The following is a 25003-nucleotide window of genomic DNA, read 5'->3' on the forward strand; positions in this document are numbered from 1 at the left end:
CACCTGATCCAATCAGAGACAAGAAACAGATGAGCAGTGACACAGTGACACCGCAGCAGAGGAAAAACAGACCCGTTCTCACTTCAAAGAGTCAGGGGGATGCTTTTAAAAAAAATCACACCGGCAATAAACTACAGCAGCAAGTTCATCGCTTTTCCACGACATGAAAGGGATTTTTAAAGTTACGTCTCCCTCTCTGTGCCCCGGCTCTACCGCTAAACAAAGTTCATATCAGAGGAGGGCTGGTGCATGGCGCTGTGGTTGTTTACTTGGGAGGTGTTGCCATGGGAGCGGTCAAAGTATTTACATTTCAAAAGACAGAGGAAACAGGCCGCTGTTTAATGTAAGGAAGGAGGAACGAGCAGGCCTTCATTTCAAAACAACTCCACCCCAGAACCCCTTTAACAAATTAATACAACTCGTATGAATGAAGGGCTACCTTGTTGGTGTCATTCATTCTGTTAGCATCTAATACATCTCAGAGACAGTAGCTGAAACCTCTCTTGCATGTCTAATTACAGAAAGGACATGAAAAGGGTGCACCCGAGTTTATGCAGACTCTGCCAGCCTCGTGAGTAGGCAGGGTGATTACGTTTATGTCATGCGACCGGTGCGAACAGGATGAATAAAAACACCCGGGGCTGAAGAAGAAGGATCATTTACAAGACGACAATAGCAAAAATGTCTGCAAATTAGAGAGCTGAAGAGATTCAAGAGCTTCTGGCTGTGAGGGCCGATGCTGAAATGGTTCGCCCGTTGCGGGGACTTGTACAGCGTACTCTTTACGTGCCATGAACACCCTGTTCGACAGGAAGAATCTCCTGTTGTGAGAGACGTGTGTAAGGCAACTCTGGATAATTCAGAGGCAGACTGTCTTTCTGGAAATTGTCAGGAGTGCATGTGTGAAACGAGCTTAAATAGGTGCATTACATGAACTCAATTCAATCGCTCCAAAATAAAATAAATATAACAATAAAGACAAAACCTTCAAAGCTGAGGAATAACAAATATGGTGCAAAGAGAAGCACAGAGAAGAGAAGAATGCCAGGAGTGTTAAGAGAAGTATGTCAGAGAATAAGGTGGTAGAGACGAACAGGAGCAGGGCGGGAAGGTGACAGGTGACAGAGTCTGCAGACGGCAGCTGTGACTGAAGTGAGGGCAGAATCCTGAGCAGTTGCAGCTCCCTCCTGAGGTGGCTGTTAGAAATAGCATAAGCTGCTTGACGTCATGTTGTTTATTTCATACAAGCTCGAGAATCAAGAAACTACAATTAAGCCTGTAGTAAGATGTAGAAGGCGGATATCCTGCAGGACTTTGATTTCTATGCAGTGTAGATTAATTATCAGCCATACCAATTGGATACTTCCTGCAGACAAAATTAATGGAACTAGGGTTTAACTGATTATTGTTATTCCAATATGCTCAATAATATATCTTTGTACCAGAGGGAGGGAGATTACTCTTTCCTCGGATGTGAATCAGTGATAGATATATTGAAGATGACATACACCTCTGAGTTTTGGGTGTCTGAGAATCCAATATCTGTCTTTTGCAACTTCATAACTGCTCGTAGGTGTGAATGTGAGCTTGAATTGTTGTCTCATTCTGTCTGTCAGCCCTGTGATTAAAGGAGCGATTTGCCCCTGGAAAAAGCCACCGTTAGTCAAAGCTGGTGTTCTCTGCAATCTCTAGAAGAAATTGGCACCATAGCTGTGGAGAAAGTTGTACAAACAGCTCGTGATTTCGTCCATTCTACATTCCTACAACACCCAGCGTGCATTGTGCCCCTCCCTCCGAAAAGAGCGTCCCAGCGAGAGACGCTGGAGTGAAATAGTACCGTTTAGCTGCAGGCAACGGCTCAGAGCGGCACAGAATCCAAAATACGACGAGAATATACCGGTGGATCTTCTAAGAAATCTTCGGGTCTGCAGTCTACATTTAAGAAGTGTAGTTTAGCGAGCTCCCTGGCCTCCAGATGATGCGTTTTACGTAGTCTGGCGGAGGTTTTCCAGGGCCCATTGGAGAAGTGGATAGTGTCCTCCGAAGGCAAACTGGCCCTTTAACTGGCGATCAGTCCAGGGTGTACCCCGCCCCTCACTCAATGACAGCTGGGATCGGCTCCAGCCCCCCACGATCCTGAACTGGATAAATGATGGATGGAGGAATTTCGTGTCCAATCAGCCATCAAGAGTTGTGATATTAAGTTTTTCCTTTATAACTTTAACTGCAAATTAATCCATCCCCTGGGATAAATGAACACAGACTGATATGAACTAAATTTCCATCTGGTGTGAAATGAAGAGCAATGATATAGCAAGCCCAGCGGTCTGAGCAACCGTCATTCATTTTTGCGTATTCATTTTAACCCTGACGCATTCCACAGCTTCCTTTGATTCCCGCTCTTCATATGTGGCACCCGCTCGCTGCTGAAAGAGAAATTAGAGGTAGAGATGACAAAAGCATTCTGCAAATTACAAGGCTTTGTGTTTACTATTCTGAGCCTGAACATGACGTTCAGTCCAGCGGCGTGCTCGTCTCTCTTTGCTTCTGAAAAAAAACAAGAGAATATACCAAAGGCGACTGGAAGTACAGAGTGAAAATAAGACGGGCAGTAATTATAGCTGAGCATGAAGAGAGAGAGAGAGAGGGAGAGAGAGAGTCCCCATCAGGAGCTCTCATCTGCTCATCTTCATTTGTCCGTCACATGAGAGCGTGGCCGACCCCGGCCTTGTTTAGCAGAACATGTCAGCAGTCATTTCAATAATAACTATATACGCCGATGTCAGAGTCATGTTCTCTAATGACTTAAATCCCCACACTCAAAGATGTGATTTTTAAGTCTGCCATCTGGACATGGAATTACAGGACTTTCATGTTGACTAAATGCTTATTTCAAAGATATAACGAAAAAGGCTCCAATCACTGATGTACGTGTTGATGAGTGCTACATTTCTACTCTTCCTTCATCCCACACTTTTTCGTATAGATCTTATAAAGTGGCTCCTGCTAGAGAGGTAGAAATCTCAACAGCATTTTTGTCTGTATTCCTTGTTTCAGACATTGACCTTGGACTTTTGTGCGGCCTTCAACTGGGCTGAATCATCGATTGATTGAAAAGAGAATTACTCAATTTTTTCAGCTCCAAACAGATCCTGCTAATCTGAAATTTAAAGTAAAAGACAAATTGAAGAAGCCATTTAGCTTAGCTTAGCACAAAGAGTGGAATTAATGGAGAAACAGCTAGCCCTTTTTATATTTCAAGTTCAACACAGCACCGTAAAAAGCTCCGCCTTTGCCATTTTACACTGAACCAAGCTCACCCATACCCCTTCCCACCGAAATGAGCACATTGACGCAGGTTTCTCAGACCCGGGAAGATAATAAATGGCGATTGTCTCTTTTCTCATTGCCAGTTAAGTATTCCCCTTTCAGTCTCTTTTCTGCTGCGTCACCGTCTGACGTCACAAACACACCCAAAACAGGGTTAGTAAACAGTGAAGATGTTACGGTGGTTAGGTGTTTATTGTATCTACTACTCATTTGGTCCATTTATCAAACTCGCCGCCGACAAATTTGGAATGATGTTCAAGCGCTGCTCAGGCAGAGACGGGTTGAATTTGTAGCTGAGATGACGAGGAGTCGCTGAAGTTACTGACGGAGCATAGCATCGCACCGGAAAGGGGGCAGAGATTAGCCGCCCCCCTTTCCGAACTTGGTATTGTGTTCCCATCATTGCGGATCGGAGCCGAGGCGATATTTACCCGGGTCTACTGCAGAGTCTTTGACCCGGGTCTGAATGCTGATTGTAATCTTTCCCACTAAGCAAAAAAGCCAGGTGTTAGTGGGTTTTTTGACCAGAGGAAAAGAGGCTTTATTAACACGCTGTTAGCAATAAGTTTAATTTATAAAAAAAACGAGACAAAAATGATAAATTGCCCTTTGTTCTGCCATTGTCTTTAAACTGAGCAGTTGTCATTATATTATCATTTATTAAAAATCAGTCAGCCTTTGTCGTTTCGAGGAGACACAGCCAGACTAGCTGTATTCCTTGTTTCCAGTCAAGCTAAGCTAATTAGCTGCTGGATGTAGCTTCATATAAACAGTTATACGACTGGGATCAATTTCTCATCCCTCTGTCTGAAAGCTTATAAGTTCATTTACCCCAATGTCAAACTATTTGCTTAAGTAATTTAGTTCACATGAACATCAGTTTGATTTATGCATCTTGAATCACCACAAAAGCTCGTCGCCAGGAGGAAGATTTCAGATTTTATAAGCTGCCTCCAACAAATGTTCTGATTTGGGTTCAGAGAGGTTCAAATATCATCGTGTTACTGCTTTGATCACAAAGTTATACCCATGTTTTCTTGACCTCTGCCATATGGTGCCTGTGTGCGGGTGCGCACACACACACACACGCTAAGATGCCTGACCATCATTGTATTTCCCTTCAGGCTCAGCCTCCCACTCTAAAGTGGATATCAAAGGCCTGCATTTACAGTTATCTCTGCTTGGCTGCGCCACGGAAGTAATCACAGCAGGTCAGGGGTCAGTGCTCTGGCCCAAGACAGAAACACAACTGACTGACATCGACTTCAAAGGAAAGTGATCCTCTGACAGACTGTTGCTTTTTGTGCCGGGAACTCTGGATATCATAATCAGGAGGGTAGAAAGGGACAGTAAGAAGAGAGAGCGATGGAGTGCGCTGTAGGGATGGGTGGAGGGGGGATTTGTGTCTCAGAAGTAGAAAGGGAGAAGGACTACCTTTGAATAATTAGAGCCAACAAGATCAAAGAAGCGGCTCAAGTTTGGTCTGCTTAACCTCTGTAACACAGAAACAGAGCAACAACAAAAAAAGCGACATTTTATTCTGTCCTGTTGTTATTCCTCTGCGAGGCGAAACCCAAAACCATGTCAAACATAATGGAAAATATTTGAGGTCTTCTTTTATTAACCAAAAGCAGCTTTGATGTTTGACGTCTTTATTTGTTTTAGAAGAAGAAAGGGAAGGGGCAATATGGCATGCGAGCGATCTTCTTTTGGAGAGAGCACACACAAAAAAGGGGGCTGGAATGAATGATATGAGACCAAACCACGCTTGTTCATTCTACATAATCAATTAAACATCATTATCGGCCCTTTCAAGAGTGCCGAGATCAAAGAGCAGCAGGGAATGATCAAAGTGACAGCATTTTGTTTGAGCGCTAACCCCTTCCTGCTACTGTGCGCGCTCTCCAGCAAGTTCACTGATGTTGCTTCGCTCGAGATCTGATAAAATGAAGAGAGGCTGTTTTAGTGCAGTTTGGATTTTACTGATTGTATTGATGCAGCAAAGAAGATAAACTGAGAAAAACTTCCTGTCATATTTGCATGTAATCTGTGTTTTGTTACTTCTTGGCACGAAAAAGCGAACAGCCTGGGGAATGTCGGGAATTGCAGATTCAAGAAATCTGGCAAACCGAGTCAACCGACTGTCTTCAATGTCAGTGGCTCTCAGGGGGAACATAAAACAGCTCTGTTATTGTAGAGTAGGAATTATGCACACTACTTTAATTTGATTTTGCGCCATGCAGCTAAAGCTTCCTCTGTGTCTGACAGTAGTGACAAACTGCTGATACAATGCGCAACAGAGCAGGCAGCTGCTTCGTCAATAAGAGATTCAAATTAGCTAAACTGGGTGAATTAAAGCAGGTAAAGTGGAGAAAGTAGTTTAGCAAGCTGTAGTTATTCTGCATGTCTGTAAATCTGGAAAATAAACTGGCTTAACGTCGCTGCATTCTGACCCGCGGCTGTGTAAGTCCAAACAGCATTCCAGCTATCAAAGACACAAACCGCAGACCGCCTCGTGTGTATGTGTTCAGCAACTGGACACTTCAAATGCAAAGCGACGGCATGAAAAGGAGCCTCTTCAGCTCGCATGGGTGTGAAAACAGGTGGAGGGGGAGAGAGAGAGGGGGGGGGGATCTTTCATGGACATCCTGTTAAGAGGGAAGGGCACGGGTGGAGCGGCATCACAGCGAGCGTAAGAAAAGTCAGCGTTTCAGGGTGGTCAGCCGGGAGGAGAGCAGGAGGTCAGAGAGACAGCGTGTGAAGTATTCTACACCAGGATACGCCATGCGGTCTTATCACTGCATCCTTGTTGGCTTTGAGTTTCCGAACTGATGTAGGGGGGCAATCTTAAACGCTGACACTTAGCCTGTCGGGGCTGGAAGAAAAAGGTCTCACTTTTCCATTTTTATTAACTTACAGACTGCTTTTATTTTCCTGAGCGCTCGATAGCCCTTTTCATTCCCAGATTCAATTCCCAGAAAAAGACAGTCTGCCTTTGAAATTTTTCCAAAGTTGCCATTTAACACATGTTGAGGATCAAATGAGGCAGGACATGACGTAAAATACACTGCGGTCCCTGCAACTGGCGAACAATTTCGGCGTCAGCCCTCGTGATCTCTCCAATTTGCAGACATCTTTGCTATTGTTATCTTGAAGAGGATCCTTCTTCTACCTCAGATGTTTTTATTAATCCTGTTAGGTGCCGCTCTTCTTGTATCCAGAGGTGGAAGTAACGAATTACAAGTACTCACATTACTGTAATTGCTTTTTCTTGGACTTTGCAAGTAATTTCCTACATTTGTTCATCTATTCGTTATTTAGTAAGATGTTTATCTAAGAATATTGCGAGCTAGAAAGAACGCTGACTTGGACCAGACACCAATAAAATGCATCGCATCAACAACAGGCCAATCAGTTTAAAGTGTCATGCATCGCGTCAAAACAGCGGTGCCAGTTCATTTTCACCAAGTCCGAAGCGAAGAGGAAGAGCTGCAACTACCCGGGCCCGACGCATAACGTTAGTGAACGATGAACGGGACAGAAGAGAGTTCGGAGGAAACACCACCTTTGACACAGACTGATGGAAGCTTTTCGTTTAACCAGACGCAGCCGTTAGATCGCTCTCTTCAAAGCCACCAGACTCCATTAACCAAAACATTTTACCTCACAGAACACGGGACTTCCTGGTCTACCGCTGCCGCGTCGTTCAGAACCGAAATCGTCAATTTGCCTTCACGTATGCAGCCCAGCTGGACAATGTCAGGACATTTTCGTGTGCGGTGCATATGTGAAAGGTGCTTTCTGTCCCGTCCTTTGAACACGACAGCAATTGTATCCTTCACACAACAGAGTCAATTGTAGCCCATCACACAATCATTCCTTCCGTTATTACCTTTCAAAACAAAAGCACCAGATCTACTAAATTCTCGCAAATTCGGGTAAGCTGCCTACAAGCCGCGCTCGCGCAGAGATGTGATAAGTGACAGATGCATCGCTGACAGAGGGCCAAAATATTGTACAAATACAAAGGTTGGCGATTTTGAATATCCGACAGCCCACCACTAACATTTTAGTTCCGTCACGTCTCGTTAGCAAAAACAAACATACGTGTCGTCAGAGTTTTTATTAACAAGGATCTATTTTAGCTCCCCAATGTCAGGGAAAAATGGTCGTTGATGAACATGCATCATCAAAATTTTCTTAACGAAATTAACTACAAAATAAAATTTCCTGAAATGCTTCATAAGAGAGACAAGTGACAAGAAAAACTCACAAGAGCATCAAGTCAGGTCTGATCATTTGCTGTGTAAACCCGTCAAATTGGTTGTACAAGACTTCGGTGTTCGGCGTAGAGCTTTACAGGAGCACCAGAGAAAAGACATTTGATCAAAAGCCCAAGTGGTGGTCTGTTTTGTCTGTAACGATTCACACACATACACATTCATTCACACACATAGGGATAGTGCTGAATCACGCCGAAGAGGCTATTTGATCTGCGTCAAACCCGCGAGAGGTGACGTCCCATCCGACGGGATTCACACGCTCCCCGCTCTCCAGCACAAAAGGGCAGAACAACAATATTATGGTGTCCACTGAGCGCCCACCCCCCAGTAAAAACATTTCTGTGAGAGTGGGCTTGACCTGACTCTTCTCCCGTATAAAAACACAAAGCCGAGTGTATTCCGACAGCTGCTGCCCGGGTGCCCTGTGGAGAACAGAAGGAGAGCTTTGAAGATCTTGACCTTCTGGAACAATAAAACGCAATCATCAAACACTCTCCTGAGACAGACTGCTGACCCACAGATCCAAGTGTCTGCTTGAGATAATTCATATTAAACTGTAGGGATCACTGTGTCAGTGTGTGTAGGCCTCTGCCCGTGTGTGTGTGTGCATGTTTGATGCTTGCAGGGGAGCAGATGATGTAGACCTGGAGCTCTGCGTTACAGCCTGACTGACAACATGTGGAGTAGAGTTTACCACTGCTGTCTGATTGTGTGAATCACACCACCTGCACTTACACAGACATACAATTACTTTTTCTAGACTACGTTTAAGCACTACTCATACCTTTGAATCACACAGGATGTTTAAATTCTGTGTCATCCAGAATCCAAAGCTCGCAATGACTCAAACCAACCCAAAATAACCCACCGAAGCATCATCGCAACAGCACCAATCCAGATATGTTGTAAGGATCATTAAACGATAATTGGACCTTTTAGTCTTCCTTTGAATGTGGAATTTGTACTTCATCAGCCTGAGCTAAGGGTGATTCAGAGTAAAAGCAAACTTAGTTTTGCATTATTTTTAGTATGCTTGCTCACTTCCTCTCTTCTCTCTTCTCTTGACTGAACAGCAAATATGAAAATAGCGCCAGCAGCCAAAAATCAGGGAAAACAGCTTTCCCAGTTCTGTGGAAGTAACAAAATCTGTCGACTACAGCCTCTAAAACTTTATTCAATACAAAAAGCAGAAATGTAATAATAATAATAGTTTTATGGGACTCTCCAATAGTGTGGTATATAACCTTCTGTAAAATGATCATGGTTTTTTGTACAGATTACCAAACAAGATACGTGATTATTACTGAGCTTTACAGGTCCTGGTCAATGACTGTATATAAAGATGGACGACGCGTCTCGATCCCGCACGTCGGCGTGTTTAACAGCAGAACAGCTTCTTGTGTTGTTCTGAAGATGTTCACAGATATGTAAACTTCAATGACTGTAGTGATTATTTTAGTTACGTCTCTTCTCGCTGTTTCTCCTCTACTCGGCTAATCGGGAACAGATAGGCTGCAGGAGCTGTATTTGTCAACAGAGCTGTCAATCATCCTTTGTACAGCATCGAATAGCTAATTAAAAATAAACTTGTCAGAACACTTGGACATAAATCAGCATGATAATAACTAGCTATAATGACCGAAACCATGTTTGAGAAAATTGCATTTGACGTGTATTTTGATTTTATAGTTTGACTCATGTCCCATCTGTTAACATGGAGGAGGCGGGCTTTATGACCTATACTGCAGCCAGTCAGCAGGGGGCGTTTGAAATGTTTTGGCTTCACTTTTAGGGAGCTGTCATGTCGTCCATCTTTTTATACAGTCTATGATTCTGGTAGGGGGATTTTGTTACCTTTGCACTAAGTCAGGCTAGCCGTTTTATCTCTATGCTAAGCTATGCTTAGCTGCGGATGTCTGGTTTTCTGCTGAACATACAGACATAACTTTAAAATTCTGCTTATAAAACAGAGTTAAAATTGATGAAAAGTACTCTTGTATTTGACTGATAATTAAAATATCGTTCCAATGTGATGCTGCACAGGGTCGCTGTAGTAGGATTAAGAAGCAAACCAATAAACTTAAACCTGTTTATTAACCCATCTTTGCCCTGTTGTTCCTAACCAAACTGCGACCGTCTAATTTCATTTTGTGGAACGGTAAAAGTTTGTTCAGGTTATGGTGCCAAAACTACTCAGTTGGGCTCCAAAGTTCATGGTTTGGGCTTTTACAATCTCAGATCCCATCGGAATGCTGAACGGCTTTCAAGACACCGCGTCCAAGGGAATTTATCTCAAGTCAATTTTAGATCAAGAATGGATTAGCTGAACTGGGAACCAGGATGTAGTTACGGCACATTACGTTCCACCTGCTTTTGCTCTCCACACGGATTGTTATTCCTGCATCGCCGCAGCCTGCTGATACGTGATTGGCCAATATTACTGCAAACATAGCACTTGCCATCCCCGAAATCCACGTCCCTGCCTACAGATTCTACATTTCTTTGCAGAATCTGTAAATAGAGATAAGGGCTTTTATAATACGTCAACAGGTTGTTTTGAATTCAAACGAACACCCCTCCTTGGTGGAAGCAAAAAGATTTGCAGTTTGCACTGCCACATCCGGCAAAACCACACCCATCAGGGGTTTTGAAGAGTCCCATACAGGGAGAGAGATCAGAGGGGTTGAAGGTCGAAGTGGCTCCAAGGTCAAGGCAAGACCTTCGTTCCTTTGATGGCAAAAGGAGGAAGTGCTGCTATTTACTACAACGAGAAATACACCAGGCGGCAGATTTGAGCAAAAAGTGACACAGACGCTTAAAACATAAAAGCAGAGCAGAAACAAAGATGATCTGATCTACACCTCTCGCACTCTTACAGTAACCACAAAGTTGCAGATCCTCTCACAGCGTGGAAAAAAGCAAGGCTTTGATCTTATATAACCTCGCATTAGCATATCTGTCTAAAGGTTTTGCAGGGCAGAGATGCCAGCTGGGTCCTCTCGCTCATTGCGCAGGGGTCCGAAGGCCCCTTGTCTCTGTCCACATGTTAATCTTTACAGGGCACATTAAAGGAAGTGGTGTTGACAGCTTAGATTTGAGGTCAGGAGGGGGCCAGGGGTCAAGCACTTCCTGCTGACATGAAAGCACATCCAAGCACACCTTGCTCTTGGTATCTGTCGTCCGCCCCCCTGACCATCTGTACCTACATAATCTGGGGCTCATCGGGGCCCAAACAAAAGCCATGTGTTAATTACCTTTGAAGGTGTAATGACTTCAGGGCCACAGCCGATCTTCATCTGCTTTCAAAGCGAGGGCCGGAGAACAGGTTACGCTTCAGACACGTTACAGTTGTCCTTTCCCCTACCTGCCCGCCGTGCTTCGATTTGAGACGGGTTAAACAAAGCCTTTCTGCTGCCTTAAGACTCAAATCCTGGCCCGTGTTGAATCCAGAGAGACACAACCGCAGAACTCCTGCTTTTGTGGACTCTTAAATGAGTAAATTAAGGAGAAAGTTCTGACACATGAGAATTAGGCCTACACCTGTCCTCCAGATGTGACGGCGTTCACTTTGATGGAATTTCATTTTATTCTCCTGATGTTTGGCCTTATTTGTTTTTGCAGTCCTCACTTAAGGAATTTACTAGATAGTAGTAGTGCATTGTATTCCACATCCATTCTTTTCTCAGACCTACAGAGAAGAGAAAAATGTGGGGTTACTCATAGATTGACTAATAATCTAAATACAGTTTACAATGACGCCTTCTCTGCTTTTCAGGGTGTCCAAATGAAAGCCCCCTCCTCCTCATTCCAGCCCTGTGAATTATTTACAGATCAAAACCAGATATACATAGCGAAAGGTGCTGGTAGCAATCTGCTCATTAGTCATCACAAAAACAAGATGATGTGTGGCGATGACGGCTCCTCTCGCACTCTTTGTGAGCAAAGCCTGAGTAACACTTTCTTCTTCCCACAAATGACCACCTTCTTCCTGCCACAGGAGGAAGGGAAGCGGGTGCCGAGTACTCCCAAACAGATACGTTACCTTGTTTTGAATGACTGTTTCCACTGGCTGACCGCAGGTGACCTCATAAGAAAAGATGAAATCTTTGCGGGAAGACACCCAGATTACAGTGGCTTAGGCAGCTTTGTAGGAAGTAGTTCTCGACCTCGGTTGAATTGATTTATATCAATCTGTGTTTCAAATTAGATCACTCAAAGATAATTACACCTGCAGGTGTTTGTAGGAGGATATGTGCTGTTTGCATCTGAATACATCAAAGAGCGGTGCGGACTTGGCAGCTACATCACTTATGTACCGTCTATCCCACTTCAGCCTCTTGAAGATATGCAGTCATCCTCTACATCCTCTCTGCTGAGAGTGAACAAACACCCTGTAATCCTTTGAAACGTTTCTTTAATCTTTTGAAAAGTCTCGTTTCCAGTCAGAGGATGGTCAGGGGCCCGCAGACACCTCTTGATCCTCAGGGCATCGACAGGAGAGTCTGTCGCTGTGTCCCGATCCAGGGGCTGCAGCCTACGAAGGAGGCGGTCCACTGAGGATGCGCCATTCATAGCCTGCGTAGACCGTTAAAGTCAAACTGAAATGAGACTGTCTAGTCTACGGAGGATTTCATGTTTGCGTCACCATCTGTTCCCGCCCATACCCTTGCATCACAAAACGCCGCTCCTGTTGCCTAGCAACAGGTAGCTACCAGGCTAACTAGCTAGCATAACTAACGAATAAGTTAATCTATTACTTTAAAGATAATTTGTTTCAAGGAACCTTTTGTGTAACATGTGTAACGCTAGCTTTTCGACTGAGTTGAAACCAAAACCTTTTACATAATAAAGTCTATTCCTCGGCCGTGTAAAAGTCCGCCATTTCGTTTGAATTGGCGTGCAATGCATCTTGGGATACGTTGGGCCACAAAGGATGGACCCAATGGATCCTTCGCGGCCTGGGAAAAGGAGGACTCATTCTGAAGGAGCCTTCGAATTAGGACAGCCTTCGACACGGTTCTGTGACGCAATCGGCCCTCAGATACGGCCTTCGAAGGCTGCAGCCCCTGGATTGGGACGCAGCTTGTGTGCTGCCTCTGACCTACAGGTGAAGGCAGACAGTGGTCCTGTGAAGCTGACGCTCATGGAGCAGAGAGGCAACGCTGGCAGCCAAAGAAGCTGGTTATAAATATCCACTTCACACGGCAGTTTCCTCCGAACGCAAACACTTCAAGTTTGTAATTTATTGCAGGGACAGGAAATGTTGAGTTCAAACATTGCAGTGTGTTTTTTCATCTTCATTTGGACTCGTCATGTTGCTTATTAATATTTATTGACCTCTGTGGGAATCTTCCTAAAAGCAAACTGCACTTGAATTCCTAAATGCCTGTGTTAAAGGAAATACCTCACTTTAATAGCTACTGTTAGAATATAAATGCTGTATGTGTGCCACACAAGCTCTCAGATGTGTGCTTCTTTTATTTTGAGACTAAGGGTGTAAAGGCGGGGATGATGATTTCAGATTCCTGGGAGAAAAATTCCCAGGCCTGGAAGAGCCCGTGGAAAGTAATCAAGTAGCAGAGTGATGTCATTCTGATGAAAGGCCGCCTGTCAGACAGTTGGCGACTATGGGTGCTCTTTGGCATGGGCCACAGCCCGCTATACACCAAAATATGACATCAAAGCAGGTACCCGGCCAGGCCAAGAGGCTGGCACTGATCATTGTCTTCTTTGATTACAGTAGCCTCATCTTCTCGCTGAGAGGATAAAAGAAAACGGCTGCTTGGTGTTAAGAGAGTGTCAAAAATAATGAGGCACATGCCATGCGCTAATGGTGTCCCAGTGGTTCAGTGGATGGGAGTGCATACCGTGTACTCACAACATTATGGGCCCTTTTCCCAGAGAGGGTTTAGTGCTCGACCATAGTTGATTTTTCCAGTAAATCACAGTCTTAAAACCCTATCTGAAAAACTGGCACTGAGAGTTCTGGGGGGACATCAGAGTTTTGTTGCATGTCAACAACTTTCTGTCCATTGAAATTTGTGAAACCACAACAAGACAAACATGTTTTAAAGTGACTCTCAGCTCTTCCTGTGGAGATTCTTCAAGGTCTACTGTCTCACAAACAGCTCTGGCATAATTGAATAATGACCATGTTTTACAACAGGGTGTGGACTTCCCCATAAAGACTACCAGGTTAAAGGACAGAAAATGAATAATGTGTTGTTGCTCTACCATCATGACCTGTAATAAGGGCTTTTCCATGTCCTTTGGCATATCTGTGGCATAAATAAACATTTCCGAGACAAAAGAGCGCGATTCTGCTTCTGTCTCGCTGGAGATGAGAATAAGAGCAGGGGAAGGAGGCCTGTCGCCTCTCTGATGATAATAATAGCAGGTTTTAAATGGTAATTGCTCTCTGCTCCCTCCTCCGTCTACCTGGAAGAGGACATTGCAAAGGGTGATTCAAGCGCAAGGCATGAACGGAAAACTCCTGGAGCCAGGCCGCACACTCACGCACCGATACCACCGAGACAAACGGGTCCACCTCGCTCATCCTCCTGTGCGGCAACACATTCCTACAAACATGTATCCCGACCCTTACGGACTCCATCTTGCTAGTACGAATGACATGACAGAGCTGTTTACAGGCAATAGCTGCTATTTGGTAACCATCATTCAGATTAAAGATCAACAACAAACAGCTGAGCTGTCAGATGAACTATCTGATTACCCCTCGGTGCCAGAGAGACCCCAAAGCAAGCCGTCCTATCTTGAAAGAGTTCATTTTTATCAAACAGGGCATCATCTGTAACCAATAGACGGCCTCTTCTTACGAAATGAGAGCCTGCTCGACAGATGTCTCCTGCCTCTCTTACTCTCTCTTTCTCCCCATTTACGTCCACGTCTTCGATGGCACTTCTTGACTGGAGTCAGGATCAAGGTTGTTTACCGATTCTCTGGGTAATATCAGGAACATGTGGTTAGGGGCACATGAAAGGGACTCCGCAGCGCGTTAACACCCAAAAACCTTTGTACATGTTTGTTTGGGGGCTTTTAAACAATGGTTTCAACGTGAAATTAAGGGGTCCTGCTTCCGGAGGTTTGTCTCAAGGTGACACAGAACAGAAGCTGAAGGAGAAAAGCTTTTTCGGAGGGGCGGAAAGCCTGAAATGTCAAAGCTCTCTAACGTTGCAGTCGAATCTAATTGTCGATGAAGTATCTACAATTTTTAAGTCTCATGCATGTGTTCTTTTGCGCAGATGGTTTCTACGATGTATCCAAAACACATCTTTCTAAGTAATTCCAAACACCTGAGACCTGTACCGTACATTTCCAGTTCCCTTCACGTCCTTTCTTTTTGCAGATCTCCACACTTAAACACTTTGTGGCATAATACCACTAAGTCTCAGGCTTTGCTGTTGTGACCTTCATGGGATTTAGGGCTGCGGTAGACTCCCACAACCTGATATCATATGTTTAAGCAGGCGCTGTGTAGTTTGCTCTCCCTGTGTAGGAGAGGGTGGCAATTTAAAGGAATTTAAAGAAACTCTTCTATGAAATATAAAAGTTTTATAGATGCTGATCTCTCCTTTGTTCTTCCAATGAGGACCTCCACCTGTTTCTGATGATATGAGCCAGAGCCTGTCCCTTTCAAGAGGCTGATCCCTCCTGATCTCTTTGATGTAACCTGACCTAACAGTTCCAACTAGCAGGATTTGATGATCACGGATGGACTCTCGACAACAGCATGTGCAAATCAAAACTAACAGGCATGCAGAGACGGACAATGGGGATGTGTGAGCAGAACTGGCAGACCGCGCAGACAGGGAGCGCTCGCAGAGCTATGATGTGTCTAAACGCCAGGCAGGCAACGGTCACATGATCAATGCTGCCAGCCCAGACTTAAGCAGTAAAACCTGTGGATCTGTGAGGGCACATGCAACTGATCGGAGATGAAAGACAGGCTTTGACTTTCACAGGAGGCCTGGAGTCGGGGTGGGGGCTATGGGGGCTACGGGAGCTATGGGGGCACTTCTGAGGAACTGCCATCAGAACAGCTGGGTCATTTTCAAATGACCTAAATCTAGGATTAATCCATTCGGACTTGCATGGTTAAATTTGTTTCTATGCTACGCAGAGACGATGGGAGGCAAGGAAAAAAGGGACAGAGAGAATTACAAGTGAAAGCCAGAAAGGCTTAGCGCTCGGAGTTCAAACAAGGTGCACAATAGAGAACAAACCACTGTGCACCAACAGTAGCAACACCAACCAGTCCTTCTAACTCCGGCCTCGACAGTTGAACACAGAATCCTCTTGTCTAAGCTCAGACTTCTCACTCACTCCGGTCTGTGTGGACACACCACCAGGGCATCTCTTCATGTGTCAGAGGCCAGCGTCCATCTGCGAGTGATTTGAGGGGTACATTTCTGGGGATGACGTGTGATAAAACAGGGAGGTATGGGTCAAAGTGACTAGACTCAATCTGTGACAGAGCCTCTCCTCCTGGGCCCTACCACATGTTTTAATCTACACAAGCATCTGTTTGAAGTTCCCAATGAATACCATCAGTTTCGCCAGTGACTTCATATCCATCTTACCTGGCTCAGAACAGTTCAACATCCTGGAGGCACAGTGACTAACAGAGAGGCTAGAGTATTTTTCTGACAGGGCGGGAAGCAGTTTTACTGTTTTTAAGATGTTGCGTTCAGGGCTTACATGAGTATCGTCCAAAGTTATTCTTTCTGGCTGAGTTAATGTGTTATGAGGTATGATGTTTTCCTTAGGAATCCATTTTTAAAATCCAGAATCATTGAGGGAAAACAGATCAAACTGGACTCTGACTGCAATTTTTTATTTCAATTAAAGGGCCAGTTCAGTGATTTTCAACCTCAGTCCTATCATGCCATTATATACATAAAAATTTTAAAAAAGCAATTTCGCTCTGTGCCTTTGGAGGACGCTATCCGCTTCTCCAATGGGCCCTGGAAAACCTCCACCAGCATTTTAAGTAGTCTGGCCAGGGAGCTCGCTTAACTACACTTCCTCAATCTAGGACGCCCGCCTCCGATGTCATGTATCGTTCAAAATCTTCAGGTTTGAAATGTAGACTGTAGCCCTGAAGATTTTTGTAGAAAACGTTAGCATTTGACTCTCGCTAGGCCGCTCCTTTCAGAGGGAGGGGCGCAATGCACGCTGGGTGTTGTAGGAATGTAGAATGGGTGAAACCGAGAGCTGTTTGTACAACTTTCTCCACAGCTATAGCGCCAATTTCAAATATTATTGCTTCTATCCATTACAGACAACACCAGCTTTGACTGACAGTAGCTTTTCCAGGGGCAAATTGCTCCTTTAATTTGCGCTTCATTAGCACTTTGATACTAAAATAAACAGGGCTCTCAAAGCCCCAATATGAGGCACCTGAACGCTCCACAATCAGACAGTACAAGCCGATTCTGCACCAATAAGCTACATAAGTCTGTGTTCTGAGACAGATATTTAAAAAAAAAAAAAAATCCCCTTAATCTCTTCTTGTAGATAACGATTGGTTCAATATTAAAACGTAAGAAATGTGAAAATGTGCATTAATAGCTCGTAGTAAAATTGCCAACCATTCCTACGATGTCCAATCCCTTGGAATTGAACTGAATTACAATGTCAGTCTAATGTGGGAAGAGTGATCAGATCAAAGACATGAAGTGCTACCCTTGATGAAGAATCACTTTCAGCCCGTGGGTTAACTTTAATGTGTCTTTAAAATGAGAGGTTGTTCAGGGAAGCCTACCTAAACCGTAACGAGGCATTCCTGCGCTAAAACGCCGGCTTCCCATCAGGATGCTCTGCTCGACTTCAAATATACAGTAGACCAGGAAAGTTTGGAAGAGACTGAAGTGGGTGGGAGGAGGAGGGGGGGGGGGGGGGGGGGGGAGAGTGATGGTTGCTTTGATCTTTGGAGGCAGACTGGATTAAAAAAAAAACAAGTGTCCAAGTCTCTTTTTCTAAAGCGTAAGGAAACATGAGCAACAGCCACAAGGAACTGGAAGGGATTCTTTAAAAGAGGTATATTTTTCGTCATGTGGGTGATACTCCATGAACAATATTCCACTTTTACTTTCTTTTAAAAGTAAGTGATTAATAATAAAAACGAATTAAAAGAACATTCCCTTTTTACGCAGGTGAAATCTCTGGAGATTTCCACTCTGAATATTTGTGTTACTCTGCGTGAGTTTTGATCACGTTTTGTTTTTTCCCACTTGGTTTTCAGGCAAGTGTGTAACAAGATGGTATTCTCACTTCATAAATTTGTGGTGGAATGGGAAATGGGCATTTCAAGGCCAATAAAAGCCACCACATCAAATAAAACTTCGCGGATCAAAAGAACCAACGCATGGACATTTTTTTTCCCTCTATAAATTAAAAAGGGGGGCAGTCTGCCACGCTTGATCATGCCCCGAGTCCTGCCCCGCTGCTGCGATTGGCTGGACGGACACACAAGGGGGGAAAGTTTGAATAAAATACAAGAGCATGGCACGAGTGTTGTCGTTCAAGCTTGTGCGCTTGGTGCAGCAGTGCTTGAGTTGTGCTGGAGAGATTGGCACACAGATACGCGCATTCTTGGAAAGTTTGAAATATATCCAGAGAGTTCAGCGCATGAGTGTGATTGATTTAAAAGGACTTCTTATTAAGCTAACATTACATTTATTCGTTTCTGGGAGCGGATGACAAGTGTTGTAGCGTCTTTTAAACCGTGCGTAATTGTGCTTCTCAGCTCCATCTGTAAGATTTTGTATTTCAAAGACGAGACACTGCATTTGGAGGAAGGACATTTAAGACGGGGATAAGATGACAGCGATCAGAATGGTTTCTTCAGTGCTGCTGCTGATGCTGATGCAGCCCGGAGCTCTTTGCGCACGGAGGTTCCGGGGTGGCCGCAACCCGCAACCACGACGCGCAGCACCTCCTCCCACGTACCGGGCGGACCGGGCTGACACAACGGAGAGCTTCCCTCTGGATTTCACCGCCGTGGAGGAGAACATGGATAACTTCATGACACAAGTGAAGAACCTCGCGCAGTCTCTCTACCCGTGCTCGGCGCAGAAGCTCGACTACGACATGAAGCTGAACTTTTTGGAGAATACATCAGTCACCTGCAACGACGGAAGCCCCGCTGGGTATGTAGCATTGTAACTAATACTAATGCGCATGTAAAGTGTGAAAAAAACAAAACAAAACAGGAATTTCAATGTGATTGGATGAGCGACAGGTCAGAGCAGGGTCAGCTGTGCAGCAGTGCACCCTGGAGCTGGTAGGAATTGTTATTTTGCTTCAGCAGTGCGCACCCCGTCCTGTTCGTCATCCTGCTACCCAAAGTACGTATCTGGCCTGAGGACACCAGTCCCGATGGAGAGTGCGCATAGGAGACAAAACTCATTATTCAACTGCTTTATTACAAATATTCAAAATAAAATTTCGCTTCCTAAAACATTTAAATCCTCAAAATCAAGTAAAAATATATAAAAATATAAATATAATATAAAAAAAATAATTTCCAATAGGAGGCAAAGTCCTGAGACAGAGAAAGGTTCACTCGGGATAAGATAGACAGCTGCTTTGCGTCAGCGAAGCGTGAAATTTGCGGAGAGCCACATGGCCTATGCTTCATTTCCTTTGCCTCAAATTAGAATGCAGGATTTGCTCTGCAGAAAGTTTAGCTTTAAGTTTTCAGACCCCCGCCCATCTCTCTCTTCCTGTCCCTCTGATGATTGCGCCATACGGTTAAAATGTGAATTTACAGCAGTTTAAGAGCTTGTTTTTCTCTACGTGACTTCTGTAAAAATGCGTGCAAGCTGCAATAAGTGGCTCCTGGTAGTTTAAAGTTGTTGATGAGGGAAGCTATGGTTCACCATTTGTTTGCAATCCATGCTGATATTGTTGAGCGAAAAATCCATTTGGCAGGAAGAGAGCCAGCATGATTTGTCTTCTAAAGAGGGATAAGCCATGGCATTAAAAGCACTTTAATATCACACAGATCCACTGCCTCTGCTATTTATTTAATGCATAAATAATGTACAGACTCTAAGCATTTATATTCCATTTGGTCGCAGAGCAGGTTTAACTGCCTCTTATACTGATAACTGAGCCATGGGAGGATGGTGGAATCAAACACAAATGCAGTTGTAAAAGGTGTATTTTGACATATTTACATGAGTTTTTTTAAGCCACAGATTTCACTTGTGTCAGACATATTTCTGCATTACAAGAGTGAAGTTTAAAAGGTGCCACACTTACAGATTTTAAATCACATGCCCCTCATTTAACAGGAATATAGCTGGATGAAAACTGAATCATAATTTGTATTATTTACAGTTACCATTACTATCTAAAAGCTTTGCCATTTTGCATTTATCATGAACCAGTACAGTGATGGGCAGCTTTATATGTCTCTTTATGGATTTACCCTCCACCGTCTAATTCCTGTTAAACCCCAAAGTGGTAGAGAGAGCTGTCTGTTATAGCGCGGTAAAGCTCTGAGCTCTTTAGAGACGCAGCGCTGGGGACAGTGGCTGGCAGATGGCCGTTTCATTCACTACTGTGGCTGTCGTCGGTTGAGATGCTAATCCATCAACTACAAAGAGTATCTTCCAGAGAGGTGTTGTTACAGTTATAGATAAACACGGATGCAAACTGTGTGATTCATCCTCTGGAGCTGCACTTGTTAGAATGAGTAGGTTGATGCAGCGCTTTTCCCCTTCTCATGGCTTGTGCAGCTTTGCCAAACCCGGCTTCACTTTGTTGTTTGGAAGTAGTAAGTAAAGCGCGCTGTCCTCAGCCTACATCACTGACTGTGGTTTACAATAATAGCACAAGACATTAACTGCAGCCAAAGTGTGATTCAGCGTCTGAGTAAACAGCTCAGAGCTTCAGCCAGGCCTGTTTTCTTTAAAGTCCCTGAAATGTTTCTGGCATTCTCTTCAGCTCAATCACTGGTAAAGTCGAGTGATTGATCATCACAGAAGCACATTTTGAGCATCTTGTTTTTGTGACTAAATCGACTTTACAAACCACATCTGTTATTTAAAAAAAAAAGATCCTTCAGAAAGAGGATGATGCGGTTGACATACGTGTGTTCTGCAGCATAGGGGGAGAAAGCAATGCCCTCTCCTGGGCTGCAACATACAGGACAATTCGCTTATATCTCAGCATGCATTAACTTCTTTTTTAAGTCGAAGTCAGGGTGCATTGAAGGCACATTATCCTGCACGTATTTGGCAAAACAGACTGTTTGTTGTAGCTTAAACAGGCCGAATTTCACCCTATCTCTTATCACTGCCATGGCGGGGATGTGCGATTTTATCCACATTACGAGTGAGGACACTGCTGAGGAATGATGAGCTCAGGGTGAAGAGACCATGATGTACATGTGGAACACCATCCACTGGCACCTACAGCGCAAACAGGATAGGGGACAGCGGGATGTTTATCTCCTGTGTGATCACTATATCCGCTTCCTAGGTGCAAACTGTACATGGCACGGTTTCATTTTCACCTTTCCCGAGATAAAAAATCATAAAGTTACAGGACAGATTAGATTAACGTGATGATGTCATGTGTTTATATTTCACGCTTGGATACCATCACTGTTGGTGGAGACGGTGGAGGTATTACTTTTCAGTGTTTATCGCATCTGTCTCTAAAAAAAAAAGTGGAATGTGGTTGTATCTTTGTGATCTTTACAAAACAAAATCAGTTATATAACTGCTATTATGCATTGATTTTGTATTCTTTGGTCTCTTGCAGGTACTACCTGAAGGAATCCAGAGGCAGCAGACGGTGGTTGATATTCTTAGAGGGTATGACGCAACACTAATTCGTATTTTCCGCGTTTAACGCCTCAAGTTTTTGTTTCCAAATGACCAATATTGTGTTTTTTGTGTATCCATGTCCAGGCGGCTGGTACTGCTTCAACAAGGAGAACTGTGACAGCCGATACGAGACCATGAGGAGGTTGATGAGCTCATCCAAATGGCCCCAAACTAAAACAGGTCAGCCCTGAGATAGTCCTCCTGCTCCTCCACCTGTTGCCCCCTCCTAACATGATAAAAAGTAGCACCCACATCCCTCTGTAATGCCCCAGTAATTAAAAGGATCGGATGTATCAGTGCTCATCTGCAGTGTTATTGCAACCGACACCCCGTCATAATGTAGCAGCGGTGTAGGGCTACCTGGCGCCCGCTGCTGCAGGAACAGAGACGCCTCCCTCTCTCATTGCAGTGTAATAACTGTAATCCATGTGTGTAATGATGATGAGGAAGAGGAGGATGTGTCTGGGAGTGCCAGGATGGCTAATGATACATGTTGATGTGTCTCTGCAGGCACGGGGATCCTGTCTCCGCTGCCCGAGGAAAACCCTCACTGGTGGAATGCCAACATGGTGTAAGTTCACTCAAGCTTGTTGAAGTTTGTCGAAGCTCTTAAAATCATAGCCGGCAGCTTTTAACTTTTTAATGTTTGCTGTGTAGGTTCATCCCGTACTGCTCCAGCGATGTGTGGAGCGGCGCTACAGCCAAAACAGAGCAGAGTAAGACGTCACTGAATCACCCACAACAAATGATTAACATGTCATTCTCCTTAAGACAAGTGTTTTTCTACAGCTCTGCTCTCTTTGTGTTGTGTAAAGGTGGTTATGCCTTCATGGGCTCACTGATTATTCAGGAGGTGGTGAAAGACCTGCTGAACAAAGGTCTGGACAACGCCAAAGTTCTCCTATTAGCAGGAAGCAGGTATAAAGATGTTGCTTGTAATCTATGTTTTACTCATGCATTTCTGCAAAGGAAAGAATAAGAATATGTGGTATTCTTGCGTGCAGTGCGGGTGGCACTGGGGTCCTTCTGAATGTGGACCGTGTGGCAGATCTCCTGGAGGGACTGGGGCACACTGGGATACAGGTGCGAGGGCTGTCTGATTCAGGCTGGTTCCTGGACAACAAGCAGTACCACTGCACGGACTGCGTGGACGCTGTCAGCTGTGCCCCCACCGAGACCATCAAGAGAGGCATCAAGTAAGTGAAAATTCTCATATAATGTCAAGATTTTATGAGAGGGAATAATGGTGTTTTAGAAAGATGCTAATATAGAGGTTATCCTATTTGTGCTCGATCAGGTACTGGGGAGGAGTGGTGCCAGAGAAGTGTCAGCAAGCGCATGAAGGAGAGGAGTGGAACTGTTTCTTTGGATACAGGGTCTTCCCATCAATAAAAAGTGAGTCTCATTTTGTGGTGAAATCCGTGCCCGAAACATCCGCCTGTCTGAGTTGATATAAGCGATACTATATGATCTTTTTCCTTCTGTTCTCCCTGCGCAGGCCCTGTGTTCGTAGTCCAGTGGCTGTTCGACGAGGCCCAGTTGACAGTAGACAACATCCAGCTAACAGGGCAGCCAGTGCAGGAAGGCCAGTGGCGCTACATCCAAAACCTGGGCATTGAGCTGAGGAACACACTCAAAGATGTCCCGTAAGTCCCATGAGTCTGCATTTTACATAGAGGATTTAAGAAGGATTACAGCATGGATGCATTTTAATTTATGTTGTTTTATTTTCAGGGCTATGTTTGCTCCAGCGTGCCTGTCACATGAAGTTATCACCAGAAAGTGAGTACATTTCCAATCATTGTTTTCAGCATGCCTCTAAACTTGTGTTTCCTCCTGTGAGCTGACAGCGCCCTCTTGTGTTGCGTTCTAGTTACTGGATTGACGTGCAAGTGAAAGGTACCTCCCTGCCCCGAGCGCTGCACTGCTGGGACCGCAGCCTCCACGACAACAGGAACAACAAGGCGCCACCCAAAGGCTGCCCCGTACACCTGATCGACAGCTGCCCGTGGCCACACTGCAACCCCACCTGCCCCACCATTCGTGACCAGTTCACAGGACAGGAGATGAACGTCATTCAGTTTCTCATGCACATGGGCTTTGACGTGCAGAAGATGGCCCAGCAGCAGGGCATGGACCCCAGCAAGCTACTGGGCATGCTCAGCAGCGGCAGCTAAAGGGACACACGTACACACAGCATCTCCAAGCTAACGCCAAGCGGGGCCGGCTGGTCTCTCGGTCCAGTCTTCCCTGCCTGATACCTCCAACTAAGAGTCCATCTTCACAACCCATTCTACCTTTAGTCTAGTCCACTCTGACCTCTCGTTTCAGTCTCAGTCAAAGCCTCAGTCAAATACTTAGCTTAGGCTTGTCCCACAATCCCTTTCCTCACAACTGATGACAAGTACAGCGGCGACACGCCACCACGACAAGGCACAACTCTCGGCTACTCTCCGTTTTAAATTATCTTTTGCTTTGTAAAAGAAAAAAATATCACGAATGTAATCCAGTTTTAAGGATGCTCATTGATGTTTTGTTTTTTATATTATTTCCATCCTTCCATATAGATTATATTCAGTCATTGTTAAAGAAAACGCCACAATGACGCAAGGATGCTGTCTTTGCTAAGTGGTCACTATAGAGTATATAAGGGTTTATTTTGTTCAAGTGTTTTGTAGTTGGGTTCTAACAACATCTCATCCCACAAAAAAACAAAAACATGCATCAGGCAGAAACGAAAATGTTGTATTGGTCTCTAAAACAAGAGCGAGAACATTAAGGAGAGGCCTCTGATACCAAATCTACGGAAGCCGAAAGCGGCCGTGCTTGCGATGATATTTTTTTTGGGACATAATCTGGACATCACAAGTTAATTATATGGTAAGAAATTGTCTTGAGGTAAAGGCATACGTGTAACTGCGCATCACTTAAGGTCTAACTCTGACATTAACTGCATTTGTCTTTGAGAGAAAAAATTCAGAGCAGTTTGTGTCGTTTAGAGAGACGAGCGATAAATTCTCCCTGAAATTCTTGGTGGTAATTTTGTAGTCTTAAATTATACCTCAATATATTGAGTACACAAATTTGTTATCTCATAAAAAAAACAAGCCTTGTTATCTCGAGAAAACAAAATAATTCTTTTTAAATCTTGAGATGACTGCATTAAAAAAAATAATTGCAAGCAGGGCTGTGCTCGGCTTCTGTACAATACTCCGCTAAGGCCCTGTGTCCACATGGCGTCTTATTCTGGCAGAAAAGTGCTGGTTTTGTTTCTATGACAACCATATGTTTCACTACACAGTTAACAACAAGCTTACAACGTGTAGGGCGATAAAAGCGCAACATTTAGTGTCCGGCTGATCTGATCTCTATTGTGAGACTGTTTGTCATATTGTACAGCTCTGGGTAGACAGAAACAGCCAAAACAAGTTGCTCCCTCCATGCCTGGTGGTAACCAGGGTGAGGAGCGGCGCCCCATCTGATTGGTTGCCTGAAAATAAGCAATCGGAGCGGCTGCACAAAAAAGGC

At 44.4% G+C, this 25003-nt stretch overlaps 1 protein-coding gene across 1 annotated transcript; it reads left to right on the plus strand.

Moving 5' to 3' along the window:
• Positions 1 to 18455: 18455 nt before the first annotated feature.
• Positions 18456 to 23967, plus strand: notum1a (notum, palmitoleoyl-protein carboxylesterase a). The gene is made up of 11 exons (XM_069674503.1): positions 18456 to 18784; positions 21411 to 21463; positions 21560 to 21655; positions 21986 to 22046; positions 22133 to 22191; positions 22291 to 22393; positions 22480 to 22671; positions 22773 to 22870; positions 22974 to 23121; positions 23210 to 23257; positions 23349 to 23967. The coding sequence occupies exons 1-11, from the start codon at positions 18456 to 18458 to the stop codon at positions 23650 to 23652; spliced, it is 1491 nt and encodes a 496-aa protein (XP_069530604.1). The 3' UTR covers positions 23653 to 23967.
• Positions 23968 to 25003: the final 1036 nt, after the last annotated feature.

This window comes from Semicossyphus pulcher, unplaced genomic scaffold (genome assembly GCF_022749685.1).
Source record: "Semicossyphus pulcher isolate SPU_LCO1_2020_fin unplaced genomic scaffold, fSemPul1.0.p SCAF_23, whole genome shotgun sequence".
Lineage (NCBI taxonomy): Eukaryota > Metazoa > Chordata > Actinopteri > Labriformes > Labridae > Semicossyphus > Semicossyphus pulcher.

What these genes read in the sequence shown, in the direction of transcription:
- notum1a (XM_069674503.1), top strand. Translation starts at nt 18,456, where the DNA reads ATGACAGCGATCAGAATGGTTTCTTCAGTGCTGCTGCTGATGCTGATG. An exon ending in TGGTGGAATGCCAACATGGT is followed by an intron (nt 22,047 to 22,132) that starts GTAAGTTCACTC and finishes TTTGCTGTGTAG; the next exon opens with GTTCATCCCGTACTGCTCCA. An exon ending in ACCATCAAGAGAGGCATCAA is followed by an intron (nt 22,672 to 22,772) that starts GTAAGTGAAAAT and finishes GTGCTCGATCAG; the next exon opens with GTACTGGGGAGGAGTGGTGC.